The sequence below is a fragment of the Stegostoma tigrinum genome, chromosome 2 (genome assembly GCF_030684315.1).
Source record: "Stegostoma tigrinum isolate sSteTig4 chromosome 2, sSteTig4.hap1, whole genome shotgun sequence".
Classification (NCBI taxonomy): Eukaryota; Metazoa; Chordata; class Chondrichthyes; order Orectolobiformes; family Stegostomatidae; genus Stegostoma; species Stegostoma tigrinum.
In genome coordinates this window covers 114,903,353-114,923,297 of record NC_081355.1, presented here as the reverse complement: position 1 = coordinate 114,923,297, position 19,945 = coordinate 114,903,353, and the positions used below count along the sequence as shown (strand labels likewise).

At 41.6% G+C, this 19,945-nt stretch overlaps 1 protein-coding gene across 2 annotated transcripts in view; it reads left to right on the top strand.

Moving 5' to 3' along the window:
- The window catches only part of cubn (cubilin (intrinsic factor-cobalamin receptor)), a 283,762-nt gene that overhangs the window by 22,098 nt on the left and 241,719 nt on the right, over nt 1-19,945 (top strand). Inside the window, exons 10-12 of one of the 2 annotated variants that reach the window (XM_048561565.2) lie at nt 13,486-13,607; nt 14,668-14,854; nt 18,042-18,232. In XM_048561565.2, the coding sequence (XP_048417522.2) occupies nt 13,486-13,607; nt 14,668-14,854; nt 18,042-18,232 (500 nt within the window). Of the gene's footprint in view, nt 1-13,485; nt 13,608-14,667; nt 14,855-18,038; nt 18,233-19,945 lie in introns of both variants that reach the window. The other variant, XM_048561555.2, reaches the window with a different exon arrangement.

Here is a 19,945-nt window from a genome sequence, read left to right as displayed (position 1 = left end):
AACCTTACCATTATAACAACTTACTGAGTTTAAAAATGGAATAAGATTGAACTATTTACACTCAGCCAATGCAGAATTTGTTACTTGTTGAACTTAAACAAGCTGTTAGCTGAAAAAGCTAACATGTTTGTATGCTTATAACATTGAAAATGATATTACCAAACTTGAATCATTTTATGTAAACTTAAAAAAACTGAGGAAAAAAATCAAACTTTTATTTATGTTTTCAAATTCTTTGCAGCTTTTCAACTTTCACTCTCAGCTTTTGTTATAAAGGGATCTAATTGTTTGTTGACTCATCTTTGTCCCCTTTTGATCACTTCTCATCTGATTTGTGCGAGCCTGAAGGTCAAAGCATGCAGTCAATTTGCTAATGTATGAACTTTTCAGGATGCTAAATAAGCAAAGCCACCCCAAACGTTGATAAGATTGCATGGTGGAAACAAAATAAAACTTGCAAGTAAAACACAAAGCCAGGATCTAATACTGAAAAGTTGATACACAGGCAGCACAGCAAAGAATGGATATTGCATTGAATGAGAAGGTTGTTCAACCATCTAAAGCATTTTTCGGCACAAGTTTACCCACTGAGAAATATAAAATGCAAGATGGAATAGCTCCACAGGGGCCAGTATCCTGTTACCAAATCACCCTTTATTACACGTGGAGAAGCTTTAACTCTGATCAGACCGCTCAAAGACAGCAAAATGGAACCTCTGATACACCTGTTTATTATCTGCCAACCAATTCTCTGTAATTGGGCCAGATTGGCGACCCCAAACAGGGAGCTCATATTCTATGAGGTCCACCTGGCTTACCTCATTATAATCATGACAAAAAAAAGATAGAATGGAGTAGAAGAATGTATCAATCATTCGATTAAGGTCTTTATAATATTGTGTCTACAAGTTTAATAGTCATGAGAGTTTGTTCATTGTGTGGATATAATGTGGCATTGAGTTATTTTCAGATCTTATCTCATATCCCAATTCAATTAGTTGTTTTGAGTTCCATAGATAGTCACTGTGAAGCCCATCTGTAGATAACAGGTAATGAATCTTTGAGTCTGACAGCAATGTCAAACAGAATACTATTGATCAAAATCTATGAGCAAAACAAGAGAAGTGAACGTTATGAAATTAATTATAAGCAGTTCACTAAAATGTAATATTTTCCTAAAAGAAAATAATTTTTCAGCTGTGATGACAAAGTGTGGATTTGGATGAACACAGCAGGCCAAGCAGCATCTTAGGAGCACAAAAGCTGACGTTTTAGGCCTAGACTCTTCATCAGAGAGGGGGCTGGGGAGAGGAAAGTGGAATAAATAGGGAGAGAGGGGGAGGCGGACCGAAGATGGAGAGAAAAGAAGATAGGTGGAGAGGAGAGTATAGGTGGGGAGGTAGGGAGGGGATAGGTCATTCCAGGGAAGACGGACAGGTCAAGGGGGCAGGATGAGGTTAGTAGATAGGAAATGGAGGTGCGGCTTGAGGTGGGAGGAGGGGATAGGTGAGAGGAAGAACAGGTTAGGGAGGTGGGGATGAGTTGGGCTGGTTTTGGGATGCAGTGGGGGGAGGGGAGATTTTGAAGCTGGTGAAATCCACATTGATACCATTGAGCTGCAGGGTTCCCAAGCGGAATATGAGTTGCTGTTCCTGCAACCTTCAGGTGGCATCATTAAGGCACTGCAGGAGGCCCAGGATGGGCATGTCGCCTAAAGAATGGGAGGGGGAGTTCAATTGGTTCGCAACAGGGAGGTGCAGTTGTTTATTGCGAACTGAGTGTAGGTGTTCTGCAAAGTGGTCCCCAAGCCTCTGCTTGGTTTCTCCAATGTAGAGGAAGGCACAACGGGTACAGTGGATGCAGTATACCACGTTGGCAGATGTGCAGGTGAACATCTGCTTGATGTGGAAAGTCACTTTGGGGCCTGGGATGGGGGTAAGGGAGGAGGTGCGGGGGCAGGTGTAGCACTTCCTGCAGTTGCAGGGGAAGGTGCCGGGTGTGGTGGCGTTGGAGGGGAGCATTGAGCGGACAAGGGAGCCTCGGAGAGAGTGGTCTCTCTGGAAGGCAGATAAGGGTGGGGATGGAAAAATGTCTTCTGTGGTGGGGTCGGATTGTAGATGACGGAAGTGTCAGTGGATGATGCATTGTATCCGAAGGTTGGTGGGGTGGTATGTGAGGGCGAGGGGGATTCTCTGTTGGCGGTTATTGCAGGGGCGGGGTGTGAGGGATGATTTGCAGGGAATGCGGGGAGACGTGGTCGAGGGCGTTCTCGACCACTGCAGGGTGGGGCGGGGGGGCGCGGGTTGGTGGGGGGGGTGTGGGGGATAAGTTGCAATACTTGAAGAACGAGGACATCTGGGATGTATGGGAGTGGAATGCTTTGTCCTGGGAGCAGATGCAGCAGAGGCGAAGGAATTGGGAAGAGGGGATAGAATTTTTGCAGGAAGGTGGGTGGGAGGAGGTGTATTCTAGGTAGCTGTGGGATTCATTGGGCTTGAAATGGACATCAATTTCTAGGTGGTTGCCTGAGATGGAGACAGAAAGGTCCAGGAAGGTGAGGGATGTGTTGGAGATGGTCCAGGTGAACTTGAGGTTGGGGTGGAAGGTATTGGTGAAATGGATGAACTGTTCAATCTCCTCTTGGGAGCATGAGGTGGCGCCGATACAGTCATCAATGTAACGGAGGAAGGGGTGGGCTTTGGGACAAGTGTAGGTGTGGAAGAGGGATTGTTCCACGTAATCCACGAAGAGGCAGGCATAGTTGGGCTCATTAAGTTCCTATAATTCTGATAACTATACATGTTTTGTGCTTCTGAAATAATATATATTTCGCTCAGTGTTGGTTATTTTGTGAAATGCAAGCTGCTGGATAGTAAATATTGTTAAAACAGGGAGAGATGCAGTTCAGTGAAGAGGCCAAGTGAGTTATTTCATCAAATAAATCAAAAAAATCCTGCAAATATTCAGCATGTTAAGCAGTATCTGTTGAAAGTGAATATTTCAGGTTTTACCATGTTCCTCCCAATTGGGTCATGTTAGGGAGATAACACATTTACAGTAAGTACAGCACAGGGAAAAGAAGGAGGGGAAGAAAACATATTAGGCAGGGTTTGCGGAAGTGGCAAAGGACAAAAGCAAAAGTGTAAGGCATAAGTGTGATAGCAATGAAACAATAAAATAATTGAAAAATGGGCGTAGAGGAGCTGTCATTAGAAATAACAGCAACATTACCAACAGCTGTTGATAACAACAGGGACAAAGGTCACGATCTAAAACTGTTGGAACACAATGCTGAGTGCAGACAGCTACAAACTAGCTCTGAGAGCTCTGTCAAGTTTCATTAGAACTGCATCGACGATCAAGGACAGAGAGATCAGAATGGAAGTGGGGTGGCAAATAAATTAGCATGCAGGGTGGCACAGTGGCTCAGCAGTTAGCACTGCTGCCTCACAGCGCCAGGGACCCAGGTTTGATTCCACCCTCAGGTGGCTGTCTGTGTGAAGTTTGTACATTCTCCCCATGTCTGTCTGGGTTCCCTCCAGGTGACGGGATGTAGTAAATAAAACAAAAGCTGCTTTATCTCTCTTCCCCACTTGGGGAGATGTTGCAAAGTGGGGTGGGAATGTCAGGTCACAAGGATGCTTAGAGAGTGCTTTTGGAATTATCATGCCAGAAGAAGCAGAAATGGTAGAGAATTATTCAGTGAATGTGGCAGCATGGATTCATTTCATTGTCAGATTCTTAATTCCAGATATTTTATTGAATTCAAATTCCACCATCTGCCATGGTGGGGTTTGAAGCCGGGTCTCCAGAATGTTATCTGGGTGTCTGGTTTAACAGTCCAGCAATAATACCACCAGGCCATCACTTCCCGTTATAGAAAAGATGTGAACACATTGGAGAGAATGTAGAAACAATTTATTCGAATGGTTCAAAATATGAGAAACTTTAGTTATTCAAATAGATTGAATAGAAAGGTCTCCCTGGAGAGAAGAAGACTAACAGAAGATCTGTCTGAGGTTTTCAAGTGGACTGGACGGAGTAGTCAGTGTGAGCCTATTTCAGTTTTGTGAAACAAACAAGAATGACAGGGAATAGGCTTAAAGTGAGAAGTAAACAGAACAAAAGTTGTGTGATAAAAAGCTTTACCACACTGTGTTGTTAGAGTATAAAATGCACTGCCTGTGAATGTGGGGGAGGAAGGTTCAGTTGAGACATTTAAGAGGGGATTAGATGATTTTGTGGATAGTAGTGGTGTTCAGGGGTATTGGGAAAAGGAAGATGATTGGTACTAGATATTGGATGTGAAAATAGAGCTGGGGTGCAGACACGATAGACTGAATGGCCTCGTCCTGCACTGCTATAATTGGGGGAGGTGATGGCCCAGTAGTGTCATTGCTGGACTGTTAATCCAGTGACCCAGATAACATTCTGGGGACCCGGGTTTGAATCCCATCATGGCAGATGGTGGAATTTGAATTCTGTAAAATACCTAAAGTTAAGAATCTAATGATGACCATGAACCTATTGTCGATTATCAGAAAGGCTCATCTGGCTCACTAACGTCCTTTAGGGAAGGAAACTGCCATCCTTAAATGGTCTGGACTACATGTGACTCCAGACCCATAGCAATGTGGTTGACTCGAAACTGCCATTTGGGCAATTACGGATGGGCAATAAATGCTGCCTAGCCAGAGATACCCACATCCCATTAATGAATAAAAAGAAATTCTGTGATTATCTAATTCTGGCCATTTTAATTGTGCTACCATTGCTGACTGCATCTTGAGTTGCTTTTTCATAGCTTTTTTTAAAGATAGTCCACTTACTCCCTTCACATGACAATGCACGTAATTCAGAAGTGCACAATGATACAAAACTTGAATATGACTCCAAATAAAGATAACTTAATTGTTTTATCTTTACCAATAAAATCAATCTTCTGCACTTACAAGCTCTTTCTCATTCAACTCTCTATCTTATCAATAGTTTCACATCTGATATACATGTATACTCCACCAAATGAAACTTCTGTTATAAGCCTGACCTTGTTTCAATACCATTCGATACCAGTCAATGTTAGACTTTTGTAGAAACACCAATTAAAATGAATGACACACACTTGGGTGTGATTCCTTGCAGAACAAACTGGCTTTCCTGCATTTATCAACTGATTACTATTCTCTGTTGTATGCACTTTGTGAAAATTAGTTCCATTGAGATTTCCTTAAAGAACATGTTAAGTGGCATTTTTAATTGACTGAAGCTTAATAGTTAAACTTCACAAGTTATAATGTAATATAAAGAGGAATTAAGAGCAGTATTACAACAGTGTTCTGAGAAGCCTTCTTAACCTATTCCTTACATTTCCACCCAGACCATATTTGTGCCTTTGTGATTCACACTGCTTCCTCAAAGTGGTGTTGGAGTATGTTTTTTGAAAGAAATATCTAACAATTGGTTTAGACAGAGGTGATTGTTTCATGGGGTGCAGAGTCAGTTGTTGAGGGGAGGCTCATAGACTACAGTCCTCACCATGAAAGTGGCTGTCACAGAGGTGAGTATGACTATAACAGTCTTCTTCTCATGAGCAAAGCACTCCTGCATTGTGGATGGCAGTCACTCGCCGTGTTTGAAAAGAGGCTTGTTGTAAAATAGAAGAGTTTTTTTTAATCTTGTACTTTAAGTCAATACTGCTAACTGTATATTGGACACCAATCTGGAGTATCTCATGCTGTGGCTACCTGCACATAATACTGTCCCTCAGGTTTCTCTCTACCTATCAGTAAGAAAGACTTTTCAACTCTTTATGTGTTGTAACATTCATGTTTGGACAAAGTAACTTATCAAATATAGCTCACTAATGTAACGCCTAAGATGTCTGTCATCACATGATCATTTTTGACTGTGCCGCCTTTGTCATCTGAAAACTCAAGCTATCAAAGCACTGCTCCTTCATCAGGTGAAGTAAAAGGAATGACACAGGCACAAATAGAGAGACAAAAAGGGAGTACAATGGTGTGAGTGGAATGTTGACAGGCTGAATAAAAAGTCTCTGCAGGTGATCAAAAGTGTTGAATATAGTGGGTAAAGTGTCAACAGCTGAATAGCAAGCATTTTTTTAGTCCAATTAATTGAGGGACTGAGATAATCACAAAAGAATCACATGTAAGATGGTGCTGGAGACAAAGCAAATGACTGGAATAACATGAGAGGTATAAGAGTCGCACACCAAGGGTCTACCCAAAGTAACAAGCAATCCAAAATAGTACCGACTAATTCAGGTAGAGGGATCATGATATGTTGTCGAGGTGACGTTGTCAAAGCAGGACAGTAAGGAAGATTATACAAATTCAGGACAGGTGTGGTAGGGCCACATGTAGCACGACACGAACTCAAGATCGTGATTGAGGCCGTCTTCGTGGGTACGGAACTTGGCTATCAGTTTTTGCTTAGCGATTCTGCATTGTTGTGTATCTCGAAGACCTCCTTGGAGGGTGTTTACCTGAAGATTGGAGGCTGAATGTCCTTGACGACTGAAGTATTCCCTGACTGGGAGGGAACATCCCTGTTCGGCAATCGTTGAGCATAACTGCAGCAGCTTCAGTATTCAATACCAACAACTGCCAATTTCCAGAAACCATTCTACACTTATTCGCTTCATCCTCCACCACAATATCTTTGTGTTTGACAACATCCAAATGCTATATCTTCACTCAGATACACAGAACAGCCATGGGGACCGAATTTGCACCCCAATGGACATGAATGCTACCATCACATATGGGAACACTACCCACTATGTACACTCATGTGACTCGGGCAATGTTGTCCACCTCATATGAATGAAATACAAGATATTTTCCTTCTGTTTTGCTTGACAGCAAGAGATCCACAGATAATCTTAGTTCTCCAGCTGATTTGAAAACAATTCCTAGGCCTGTGCACCATTATGGCAGTTCTGGAATGGGTGACACGATTCTTCTTTCAATCATGCTGTCGAACTGAGGTTTTACTTTGTTCATCAACAGATGAGGAATTTTCTGGCAGTGTGCAAGCAGCTAAGTTCACTATCTTCTTGCAGGGTGATGTGATATTCCTATTTCAATATACTTAAAACTTTGAATATCTTCAGAAGTTCTCGCTGAAATTATCTGAAGTATTATATCCACTCTCTGTAAAAGATCTAAGTGAGTACAAACATTTCTGCTTAACAATAAGGTATTCTAATTCTTCAGCACATATATTATTTCATTGCTATTTTGTCCTCGTTGACCATATTTGGTGGTGATTTGGCCAGACAGCTGAAGGTCATGTTCCTGAACCTGGCAGTTTTATGGTTGCTGGTCTGACGATTCTGACTTCAAACAAGTTAAGCTGTCTGCCGGTACTGGAAGAGTTGCTCCTGTGTCAAGCTTAAATTCTGTTTCAAAGCCCAGTATCTTCAAGTTAATGGACCAGAATCTGTTTTGACCTCCTTTGGACTCACCACGGAATGTTCACCTTTTGTTCCATCCTTTTAATTTCTGGAACCATTTACTTGCTGTGTAATTTCCACATCAATAGAAACTTCCCCGTTGCAGGTTGCTTTTTTTGAGATGGTAAAGGTCCTCTTAACTTACAGTATTTTCTAAAGTGACCCAGCTGCTGCTCACATTTATAGCACTCATACTCTCCTGCTGGGATATTTATTGCGCCTGTGACTCTGATGACAGCCATATCTAATATAACCAAACATGGTTAATGAAGCTGATTCCTGATCTAAGATGCTTTGGTGTGCTGTTGGGACAGTGATAAGGTCGTATTGGTGCCCATCTCTCCAACCTGTCAGAAGAATCCCTGCAGTGTCCTTAAACGGCTGATGAATTCTCGGTCCATATTTCTGTCTACTCAATGAACTGGATTGTGTGCTGCAATGTCAAATCCACCTTGGATTGAAGAGAGTTTGAAGACTTCTCAATCACTAACAGCAATAAGTATATTCTATAAATTAATTTACACTTTAATGCTCCATAACTAAAACATTTTGCTAGACAATATAAATCCATTAAAAAGTTTTCTATGGATTCTCTGATATATTGAGATCATTGAGCAAATGTTGTCCATTCCATGGCTAATTTTTTTTTTGATTTAATGTACCTGTCAAATGCTTTAATAAATGCGTTACACTACATAGTATTTTCCTCCTTGCTTTGGCTTGCTGGAAAATCATCAACTGTTGGATCTACAGCACATAAAAACAAACTGACTTGATAGTGTTTCTTCCTCACATGTAAGTGGGAAGCCATTCTATAGCACAGAGATAGAAATTTCCAGGTCTCTCACTCTGGCCACACCGTGGGCTCTCAGTGTTAACAAATGGGTGTGGCAATGGCAAGATCTCTACCACAGTTGCTATTGCTGTGAAGTATCACATCTAACTGGCTAGGGTGAGCACATAGAGTTTTCCTTCTTACTGTTCAAATTATTCCCAGGTTATTGCTGTTTAGCATCTAGGCTTTGAAATCTTCTGAAGTTCTTTTTCATGTGCTTCAAAGTCAGAAAGAAATTTCTTTTCAGAGATAATGGGAACTGCAGATGCTGGAGAATCCAAGATAAAGTGTGGAGCTGGATGAACACAGCAGGCCAAGCAGCATCTCAGGAGCACAAAAGCTGGCGTTTCGGGCCTAGGCCCTTCTTCAGAGAGGGGGATGGGGAGAGGGTTCTGAAATAAATGGGGAGAGAGCGGGAGGCGGACCGAAGATGGAGTGAAAAGAAGATAGGTAGAGAGGAGAGTATAGGTGAGGAGGTGGGGAGGGGATTAGGTCAGTCCAGGGAGGACGGACAGGTCAAGGAGGTGGGATGAGGTTAGTAGGTAGGAAATGGAGGTGCGGCTTGAGGTGGTAGGAGGGGATAGGTGAGAGGAAGAACAGGTTAGGGAGGCAGGGACAAGCTGGGCTGGTTTTGGGATGCAGTGGGGGAAGGGGAGATTTTGAAGCTTGTGAAGTCCACATTGATACCATTGGGCTGCAGGGTTCCCAAGTGGAATATGAGTTGCTGCTCCTGCAACCTTCGGGTGGCATCATTGTGGCACTGCAGGAGGCCCATGATGGACATGTCGTCTGAGGAATGGGAGGGAGAGTTAAAATGGTTCGCGACTGGGAGATACAGTTGTTTATTGCAAACCGAGCAGAGGTGTTCTGCAAATTGGTCCTCAAGCCTCCGTTTGGTTTCCCCAATGTAGAGGAAGCCACATCGGGCACAGTGGATACAGTATACCACATTGGAAGATGTGCAGGTGAACATCTGCTTAATATGGAAAGTCATCTTGGGGTCTGGGATATGGGTGAGTGAGGAGGTGTGGGGGCAAGTGTAGCACTTCCTGCGGTTGCAGGGGAAGGTGCTGGGTGTGGTGGGGTTGGAGGGCAGTGTGGAGCGAACAAGGGATTCACGGAGAGAGTGGTCTCTCCGGAAGGCAGACAAGGGTGGGGATGGAAAAATGTCTTGGGTGGTGGGGTTTGATTGTAGATGGCGGAAGTGTCGGAGGATGATGCGTTATATCCAGAGGTTGGTGGGTGGTATGTGAGGACGAGGGGGATCCTCTTAGGGCGGTTATTGTGGGGGCGGGGTGTTAGGGATGTGTTGTTGGAAATGCAAGAGGCACGGTCGAGGGTATTCTCGACCACTGCAGCGGGGGAGGTTGCGGTCCTTGAAAAATGTGGACATCTGGGATGTGCGGGAGTGGAATACCTCATCCTGGAAACAGATGCGGTGGAGGCGGAGGAATTGGGAATAGGGGATGGAATTTTTGCAGGACAGTGGGTGGGAGGAGGTGTATTCTAGGTAGCTGTGGGAGTTGGTGGGCTTTTTGTCAGCTCCAACTTCAAAGTTTTTTGAGCTCATGTCCTACCCTTGGAGTCGTCCCTTTTAAGCTCTGTCCCATGGACTCGGTATGAACTTCAGATCTCAAGATTGTCTCTAGCTGCCATCATGCTTTACCTTGTGCTTTTAACTAGTGCCTGTACTGGATGTGAGTTTGCTCGCTGAGCTGGAAGGTTAGTTTTCAGACGTTTCGTCACCATTCTAGGTAACATCATCAGTGAGCCTCCGACGAAGCGCTAGTGTTATGTCCCGCTTACTATTTATCTGTTTAGGTTTCCTTGGGTTGGTGATGCCATTTCCTGCATTTGTGATGTCATTTCCTGTTCTTTTTCTCAGAGGATGGTAGATCGGCTCCAAATCAAATGTGTTTGTTAATGGAGTTCCGGTTGGAACGCCATGCTTCTAGGAATTCTCGTGCGTGACTCTGTTTGGCTTGTCCTAGGATGGATGTGTTGTCCCAATCAAAGTGGTGTCCTTCCTCATCTGTATGTAAGGATACGAGTGATAGTGGGTCATGTCGTTTTGTGGCTAGTTGATGTTCATGTGTCCTGGTGGCTAGCTTTCTGCCAGTTTGTCCAATGTAGTGTTTGTCACAGTTCTTGCAAGGTATTTTGTAGATGACGTTTGTTTTATTTGTTGTCTGCATAGGGTCTTGTAAGTTCATTAGCTGCTGTTTTAGTCTCCCCTACATCAAAGACATTTCCGAAATGACTGCCAGACTACTCGGACCTCTTGGCATCAGGGTAGCCCACAAACCCACCAACACACTAAAACAGCAGCTAATGAACTTAAAAGACCCTATACAGACAACAAATAAAACGAACGTCATCTACAAAATACCTTGCAAGAACTGTGACAAACACTACATTGGACAAACAGGCAGAAAGATGGCCACCAGGACACATGAACATCAACTAGCCACAAAACGACATGACCCACTATCACTCGTATCCTTACATACAGATGAGGAAGGACACCACTTTGATTGGGACAACACATCCATCCTAGGACAAGCCAAACAGAGACATGCACGAGAATTCCTAGAAGCATGGCATTCCAACTGGAACTCCATCAACAAACACATTGATTTGGAGCCAATCAACCATCCTCTGAGAAAAAGAACAGGAAATGGCATAATCAACATAGGAAATGACATCACCAACCCAAGGAAACCTAAACAGATAAATAGAAAGCGGGACATAACACCAGCGCTTCGTCGGAGGCTCACTGATGATGTTACCTAGAATGGTGATGAAACGTCTGAAAACTGACCTTCCAGCTCAGCGAGCAAACTCACATCCAGAACCTCAACCTGAGCTACAAATCTTCTCAAAACTTGCTAATGCTTGTACAATAGGATACCAGTCTGGAGTATGCTGGCCACCGGGTGCCTGTACATAAACTGCCTCTGTGGTTGCTTCCTCCTTATCTTTAATTCAGGCTCTTAACCTCCTCATGTATTGCACCACTTGTCTGTACATAGTAGGTTTACAAATACAGGTCTTTAGTGCAGTATTGCAGATCTCTGATTTCACATGACTTCCCCCTTCCAGGTTCAGAGAGACGTGATCAGTTACATTGTCATGGTTTACACAAACTTAATTAAATCACCATTTCTATTCCTTCCATATTCCATTGTAAAGAAATGATGAAAAATCAAATTTGTGGAACCTTCAGTGACCCTGTGAAGAGGACACTATGAGGCTGCAGGGTGATTTGGACAGACTGGCTGAGTGGTCAAATTCTTGGCAAGTGCAATATAATGTAGATAAATGTGAAGTTATCCACTTTGGCCACAGAAGTGGGAAAGCAGATTATGATCTGATTAGTGGCCATTTAGGAAAATGTGAAGTGCAACCAATCCGGGTGTCACAGTGGAACAGTTGCTGAAGGTCAGCGTGCAGGTGCAGCAGGTAGGGAGGAAAGATAAATACATGCTGGTCTCATAGTGAGGGGATTTGAATATTGGAATAAGATGTCTTGCAATTATACAGGGCCTTGGTGAGGCCACACCTTGAGTATTGTGCGCTGTTTTGCTTTCCTAGTCTGAGGACAGACATTCTTGCTGTTGAGGGAGTCTGGTGAAGATTCACCAGACTGATTCTCATATCGAGGACTAACATACGAGAAAAGATTGGATTAGCTGGGGTTGTATTTGTTAGAATTTCAAAGAATGGGTGGGGGGGGGATGCTCTCATAGAAATGTACAATCCTGTTCGGACTTGACAGGCTAGTTACGGGATACGGGGAGACCTGCCCTGCCCTTTCTCGTATGAAACTTTTATCCACCGGAGAGGGCAGATGGAGCCTCATTTAAACATCTCACCTGCTGTCTCAGTACTATCGGGAGTTTCAGGCTGCATTACATGCTCAAGTCTTCCAAGTAGGAATTGAACCCATAACCTTCTAACACAAGAGTGTCACAGCTGAGTTAAGGCTGTAATTTGCCCAGTTTTATTAACTCTGTTTACATAAAGAAAAATTTCAGATGCAAATAGTCTTTGAAAGGATTAATATTTTGATTGTAGTATGAACTTGTTCTACCATAGTGTTTGTAGATTTAAAATAAAACTTTTTCAGATCTTGTAAGATAAACTGCAGTCATGATTATTTTATGCTTATTTCTAAGTTTACTGTTTTAAAAATATCACACCTCTAGCATTTCAGTGAACACAGTACAATATTTAGAGTATATGGCTTAATTCAAATCATTTTATGAAGACATTACTTGGAAATAAACAGAAACAATGACATTTCTAGAATTGAAGCATTATTCAGGCTAACAGAATGGTTGCACATTGCTCTTTAACAAACATTTGGAGAGGACTGGATCTTAAGGAGGGTAGTAAAACTGATGCAAAAACAAAGCTGCTGGAAAAACTCATCAGTAAAATTGATGTGCCCCTGTGCATGGATTGGTGAAATAACGAGATAGGATGTTTGTTCTCAACCAAAGATTTCCTAACTTGACACTATTATTGGGCATCCAGTTTTCCAAAATCAAGTCCGTACTTGTTCGTCTTGAAAATGTTACTTACATCTGAATTCTACTGTTATCTCTAATAATCTCTAAAGACTGAATTTTAAGTGGGTCCAGAGTCCAATTGGGAGTTGCCACCTGTGTTTGGCTATCTAACGACCATTGGACTATCTTGACTGAGCAGTGCCAACTAAACTGATGACCACTGCTGAGACATTAACAAATCCCATGAAGAAAAACCAACACCCTGGACAAGATGAGTTGTAGCTTTGTTAAGTGAACAGATCAAGAGGAAGAGAGTAAGTAAGATCCCAACAGTTGCTGGAGGAAGACTTAGGCAGTCATTAATTGACCATTTAAGGAGCTCAAGTGGCACATGGACAAGTGTGGAGTTTTGTATGCCTCTCCTGCTCCAAATGAAATAGGTTACAGGTATGGTGCTGTTGCCATAGTGTCCAATTTGAAGACCCCCATCTGCCATTCCATTTCCAAGGTCTGTAAAATTCATCCTCAAATATTAGAGCACTCTACAGTTTACACTAAATTTGTGGCCCATAAAAATTTCCATTGAATCAACTATTGATTGTTTTATGAATGCTTAACATGAAATTAAGTACCAATCTTCCCTTGTTTTTCTATCTCAGATAACATTCTGACTTGCACTTGTCCTCCTGATTACATTGGGAATGGCTATGGAGCCAGTGGCTGTGTTCCTCTCAACAATATCTGTCAACATGATAATCCTTGTGCGAATGGGCAGTGTGTTGTAAGTTCTAAAAGATTTTGTCAAAATTTTCCTCAGCAACATTATGGAGAAAACTCATCTAAACACAAAAATAAATCATTTCAGTAAAATGTAAAGAGTATTGACATGGATATGAAACATGCAAATGATTCATTCTACAGACACCCAGTTACTTTTGTAACTATACAGATGTTACAATTTCTTGTTAATGCCTCTATTTTTCTGTTTAAAAAAATATACAGTTGAGGTACATATGGGGTCATGGCATGAAATTTGTGTTATTTGAACTGGCATGATGAACATGTTTGTGTGGCTTGGAGGTGGGTGATTTTTTTTTCTCTTGACACAGAAAAACCTTGTGCAGAATGTAAGCTGAAGGCCAACACATAATGGCTACTATTACACTCACTCAGGTTGTCTCATAAATGGGATACAGGAAGAGGAGAATTCTGAGCCTGAATTGTTTTTTTTTCGCACTTTAGCTTAAAAATATGTTGCTCAACAATATAACAAATTTCTTTTACGGAAGAATGTTTACAACTACAGAAGATTTTTTTAAAATGTATGATACGAGGTATACTGGTAAATAAAATCTCTTGCAGTTATGTGGAAGAAATATGCAAAGTATATCTGGACTGTTGTTTTAATAATTATAGGAAGAAAAATGAAATGCATGTTGGGACATGTTTCCTACCGGAAGATTATTTTGGGGTTCAGTTGCGAATGATGAACCATTTATGTTTCCTTATTGTCGTAGAACAGTCAAGGAAAGCACAAAATTAACAATTTTGTTACATTAGCAAATTAACAAACCAAGATTTTAGAGTGTAACTTAGTCCACGGAGGGAGGTTTTGCCACTGTTATGTATGGGCAAGGAAATTTCTTGCAACTGGCACTGCTCCATTGCCATCACTTCACCAGAAATTCAGCAGAAACTCAGCTTACGAATGTAACAGAAGTTCTGCAATGCACACTGTGATGTTGTGACAACGGTACCAGAGAAGTTGCGAAGAAATTACTAGAAGTAACATTCGGTTCGCAAGAAATTACACGTTTTCCTAACTTTTTTACTTTATACAGTTCACAATTTCAGGTTACGTGTGCATTTGTGATCCAGGATGGACCAGCACTAACTGTACTGAGAATATTAATGAATGCGTCAGCAACCCCTGCCAGAATGGTGGAAGCTGTACTGATGGTGTTAACTTTTATTCTTGTACTTGCACTAACGAGTGGACAGGCCCTCAGTGTCGAATACCACAGCAAGGTAAACTGATGAGTATCTGTGAATGTTTTGTGAATGGGGGAAGCCCAGGAGACTACCAATATTGCAATTGCTTTATAATGCCCTTTAGGGAAGGAAATTGCCATCCTTACCTGGTCTGGCCGACATGTGATTCCAGATCCACAGCAATGTGGTTGACTCTTAACTGCCCTCTGGGCAATTAGGGATGTGCAATAAATGCTGCCTGGCCAGTGATGCCCTCATCCTGTGAATGAATAAATGAATTAATGTAGCAAGCCCTATCTAAGCTTTATGCATTATTGTAGTAGTGGTCTAGGTTTACTGATTCTTTCGGTGGACTGGGGTTAGAGAAGGCCAGGAAAGTGCTCCAGGACATGCGATATCATATCACTACTTCCTTATATGTAAAGCCAACTTACAGCCTTCATAAACAAAATCAGAAATTGCTGGTGAAATTCAGCTGATCTGGCAGCATCTGTGGGGAGAAAGGAGAGTTAACTTCTTGAATCTGGTAACTCTGCATCGGAAGCAGGAATTTTTGTTTGGGTTTCAGATCTCCAGCATTCACAGTTCTTTGTTTTGTACTATACCCTTCATATCTACTTGTCAATTAGTGATGGACTGTTGGAAGTACTCAAGTGAAGGAAACATAGTAGGGAAAGGTGAAGTATTTCCAAGAAAAGAGAGGTAGGTTTGGATGCATGTGGGACATAAGATTTCCTTAAAGTGACTTTGGCTTTGCACCCCAACATCATCCCGTCCTCTTCTGCCTTTTTTTCTGAGGCTAGTTGAACTGGAGATCCTTGGAGTTGTCAAGTAAGTAATCATACTTTTGGATTTATGAGCCCAGGGTTACCTAGATGAGTGCAGAGCAGGATATGCTTCTTCAGTGACACTGACATGTTGGGGAATCTTTTGATGTAGAATCTTTTTGATGGTTTCTGAGAGAGTTAGTGGTGGAGGTGTCATTAAATTTCATTAAATCTTATTATATCAAAACAACTTGGGTAGGGGAAAGCAGAACATCCTAGGATCTTAAAGAATGAAAACCGATGTTCAACAGGTCTCCAAAAATTCTTAGTAATAATTTCTAACTTACTAGCGAAACTTGTGCCTGGTCGCTATCTTGCAATAGGCTACATCTTATTTCTGGGAAGAACCTCTTCTCAGTAAGACTCAACAGTGTTTTTTTCAATAACATTGTAAACTGAGTAGGCCCTTAAACTCAGTCAAAATGGATAGTAGCAGCAGCCTACCCCAAGATCAATAGGGTGGTACCACAACATGCACAACAACGTTGAACAGAGAAACTGAAGAGTTCGGGCACGGTGATTGAGAGACTACTGTTCAAAACATCTTTCCTCTCAAAAAGTGCAATTACTCTTTGATAGTAAACTGTTTGACAGAGTGATAAACTTAGGCCACCAATATTTGTCTGAGCAACAATAAAGCTGTCAACAACTTTAAAGGCACTTCACCTGTCTAATGCTTCATTCACCTCAGCTGCAGCTCCCTGCTGTCAGCCTTCACCCCAGGATGGGAGCAGATCATGGAGATCGACCTTCCACCTCTGATGAAGGACAAGATAAGAAGCAACACTATCGTCAAGGGCCATTGGGCAAACCAACAGCTGTACCAGCTGCATTCTCCTCATCTGCAAACCTCTCCAGAGAATAGAAGGCAGGACCCCTGATTCAGCCGGAAGAACATGAGACCCCAGTGCCAAGTCTACAGGTAGTGGATCGGCTTGCTCAACATGTCTGAGCTCCAGAGTCTCCAGTTCAAATGGCAGACCACTCCCTGCACCTGCAGCATTCCGGAACAAAGCATCCATGACATGGTGCAGGAGGACACTCATTGCTTGTGTCCAATAAGGCTCCTGCCCTAGGAGGATCCCAACTCTTTCCACCCAGTGTCAGGTCACTCCCTCTCGCCAAACTTGTGTGTTTTATTCTCCTGAATGGAGAGAAGGCAGAGATGGGTGAGCATTTATAATGGCTTTTGTGGAGAAGAGGGTAGGTCTCTGTTTGTGGAGTTTGGCAGTGAGGCATGAGTGCAAAAAGGCAAGAGCTATGAGTGACCACGAGTGGTCACTGCACAGATGGATAAGAGGTGTGCCTGGAGAGGGATGAATGAGTGCAGCTGCATAATGTGTTGCACAGGAGAATGTATGGCAAGTGAAATTGAGAGCTTGGTTGTTGAAAATGTTATGCCACCCGCTGCCATGTCCTCTTGAGGACTGTAAAATGAAGAAAATGAACTGATCAAGAAAAAGTCCCATTAGGAATCTGATTACAGTTTAAGGATTAGTCTAAGTGGAGAAGGTGAATAGGTCATGTAACTGTTCCAGGGTGTTTAGATTTAACACAAGGAACAAAAACCAGTTCTGAGGAAGGGTCATCGGATCCAAAACGTTAACTCTGTTTTCTCCTCCAGACCTGCTGAGCTTTCCCAGCGACTTTGTATTTGTTCCTGATTTACAGCATCTGCAATTCTTTTGGTTTTTATTTTGTATAGATTTAAGTTTAGACAGCCAATTTAGAAGGAGGCGTGTGGCATTGACCCTACAGAATCTTTCCTAAAGAGGAACTGGCTATCACACAACAGTTGTGAAAGAACTTGCACAATTGACCTAATGGATTTTATTAACTTAGTTTCACTTCCTGCTGCTTAATATGTTAGGAATAGCTCCTCGGATACACATCAACTTCTTAGAAGCTGACTTTTTCATTTTCAGCAAGTATCATTTGTATAAAAGAAATGCTGAAACTGAGAAAAGAATATTCACAATAAGTGGGAGAGAATCAGTGGGGAGACATACCACTTACATCCCTGCTTCAAGTGACACAGTGGTTCCTGTTAGAACTGAAGACTTATCAGACTTTTTGTAATTTGGCCAGTTTGAGTCTGAGAAGGATTTCTTGTGCAGTGTCAAGGCACAGTTCAAAGATTGGAAAGATGAAGGGAAATGAGCCAAGGTAGGCACTACTGATGCCAAGATGTACAAATAGACCTCCTGTCCCAAGATTTGGGACAGGGATCTCTGTTTCATGCTGAAGTGGGTAGAGTTTCTGGAATTCCTGTGCTATTACTTTCTCATCACTTATTTTAATGGACAATAAATATAACTAATGCTGCAACAAATGTCTGTAATGTTGGAACAAATGGTTGAACTAACAGTTGTCTGCTATGTTTTCTTAACAAGTAGTTGATCCTGCCTGTGGAGGAACATATGAAGACAGTAAGGGCATTCTCACCACCCCCAGCTGGCCCAATGCATATCCCAGCAACAGGCAATGTATCTACATTATCCAGCAGCCCATTGGGGAGCGCATCCACCTCCAGTTCACACATATGGATTTGGAATCCAACAACAGCTGTTCCTCTGTCTACGTAGAGGTAAAATATGCCTTCCATACACTTTACAAGTATGCTCTCATGGACTTTTAGCCCTGAGTGCACTGAAATGTGAATAGATAATTTAGCAAACCAACTGCAGTTGCCGTAGCAATGAAATGTGAGTACTAACAGAGCACTGTGAATACATTCTTATGAGGCACATTCTTTTCTTATCAATCAGTCAGTGAATTCACTGTTACTGACCTCAGATTAAGTATTTCTAGGGGATTCCTTTCAGGACTTATTGAACTCAGTGTTTTTAAAAACGACTAATTGTAGTAATCATGCAAAATAATAGATAGTTTTGAGTCCAGCAAAATTTTATTCCTTCTTTATGCAGTTTGCATCTGGATAAAGCATTACTGATCCATGCCCTTCTCAAAATAATAGTGCAGTGGTAGGAACCACATTGCAAATCCAGAGGGACAGCACATAATTAAATGTGTCGTTTCCCACAAAAAGGAGTCAAGCTTTGCTTCAAAGTTTGTGCATATGCGTTTTGGGGGAGGATTACTGTAGAGAATGAAAAGCATTATAGCTACCAGAACTTTTTAAAATCATAGTACTTTGTCTGTTAGGCATAGAGCTGTTGTATCCGTGAATCTGATCTGATTAGAGGACAGTCTATTCCTTTGAAGAGTGTTTCAGAAAATTCCCATGACTAGACTTGTGGCCAAAAAATATATTTTGACTCCATAAAAGGTTTGATTGAAAAAAAACTGTCTCAACAGGACTGACTGAAATCCCTTGGTGAATTTGCTTCAAAATTAAATCACAGCAATGTATTGATAACATTTTTGAGATCTCCACTTAAATATTCCAATTCATATAATTACTGTATACTGCATATGAGTCTTTTGTTTGACATTTGTGGCTTACATACATCCTGCTCAATGATGGTTTGACATGCATTCCCCTTCCCCATTGAATCTGGATGAAGTGGGCTGAGCGGGGAATATGACAGCATTGTCAGAGACATTGCATGTTTTCTTACTGCAGAATTGTTTTATCAATATTCAATCGACATACTGCATTAAAAATCTTTATAACCTGGCTGTGGAAATAATGTGAAAAATCCCCCAGAAGGTCAAATCTTAACCAAATAATGCATTTCATTATTTCTATTTGAGTGGTATTTCCAAAAGGATAGTGATTCCTTACAGAACACATAAAAGAATTCACCAATAGCTCCAACCCTTCTATCCAGTGATGTGTATCCTTGGCTTATTATGTTTCTGAATTTTTGACAGTGCTAAGTGTAGTCACAAATAGTGCAGAAATTGATGAAATGAGGCAGAGAAAGTCAAAGAAATGTTATTTTGCAGTTTAATGCAAAATAAATTATCAGTTTAAATGTAACAGCTCTTGGTTGGAATATTTTTGATATGGTCATTCTCTGAGAATTCTGATGGTTTCAAAATGTTTTTCAAACAAATTAGTTGCTTTATTATGTTACAGTATTTATGTTATTTCATTATAGTTAATTGTAATGGCATTTATTATGCAACCTTCAAAGCACCAAAAAGGATATTTATTTGTGCTAATGTAATGATACTCACACAGGAATCAGATGAGGTCCTCTTTTCTTGATTGCAGATGGGGCCTGCAGCAGGCTGTCAGATAAGATATAAAAGGAAGAGCCATATATCTTGCAGCCTATGATTATCTACCATGGAGTGCAGTTAGAACATAGAACATAGAACAGTACAGCAC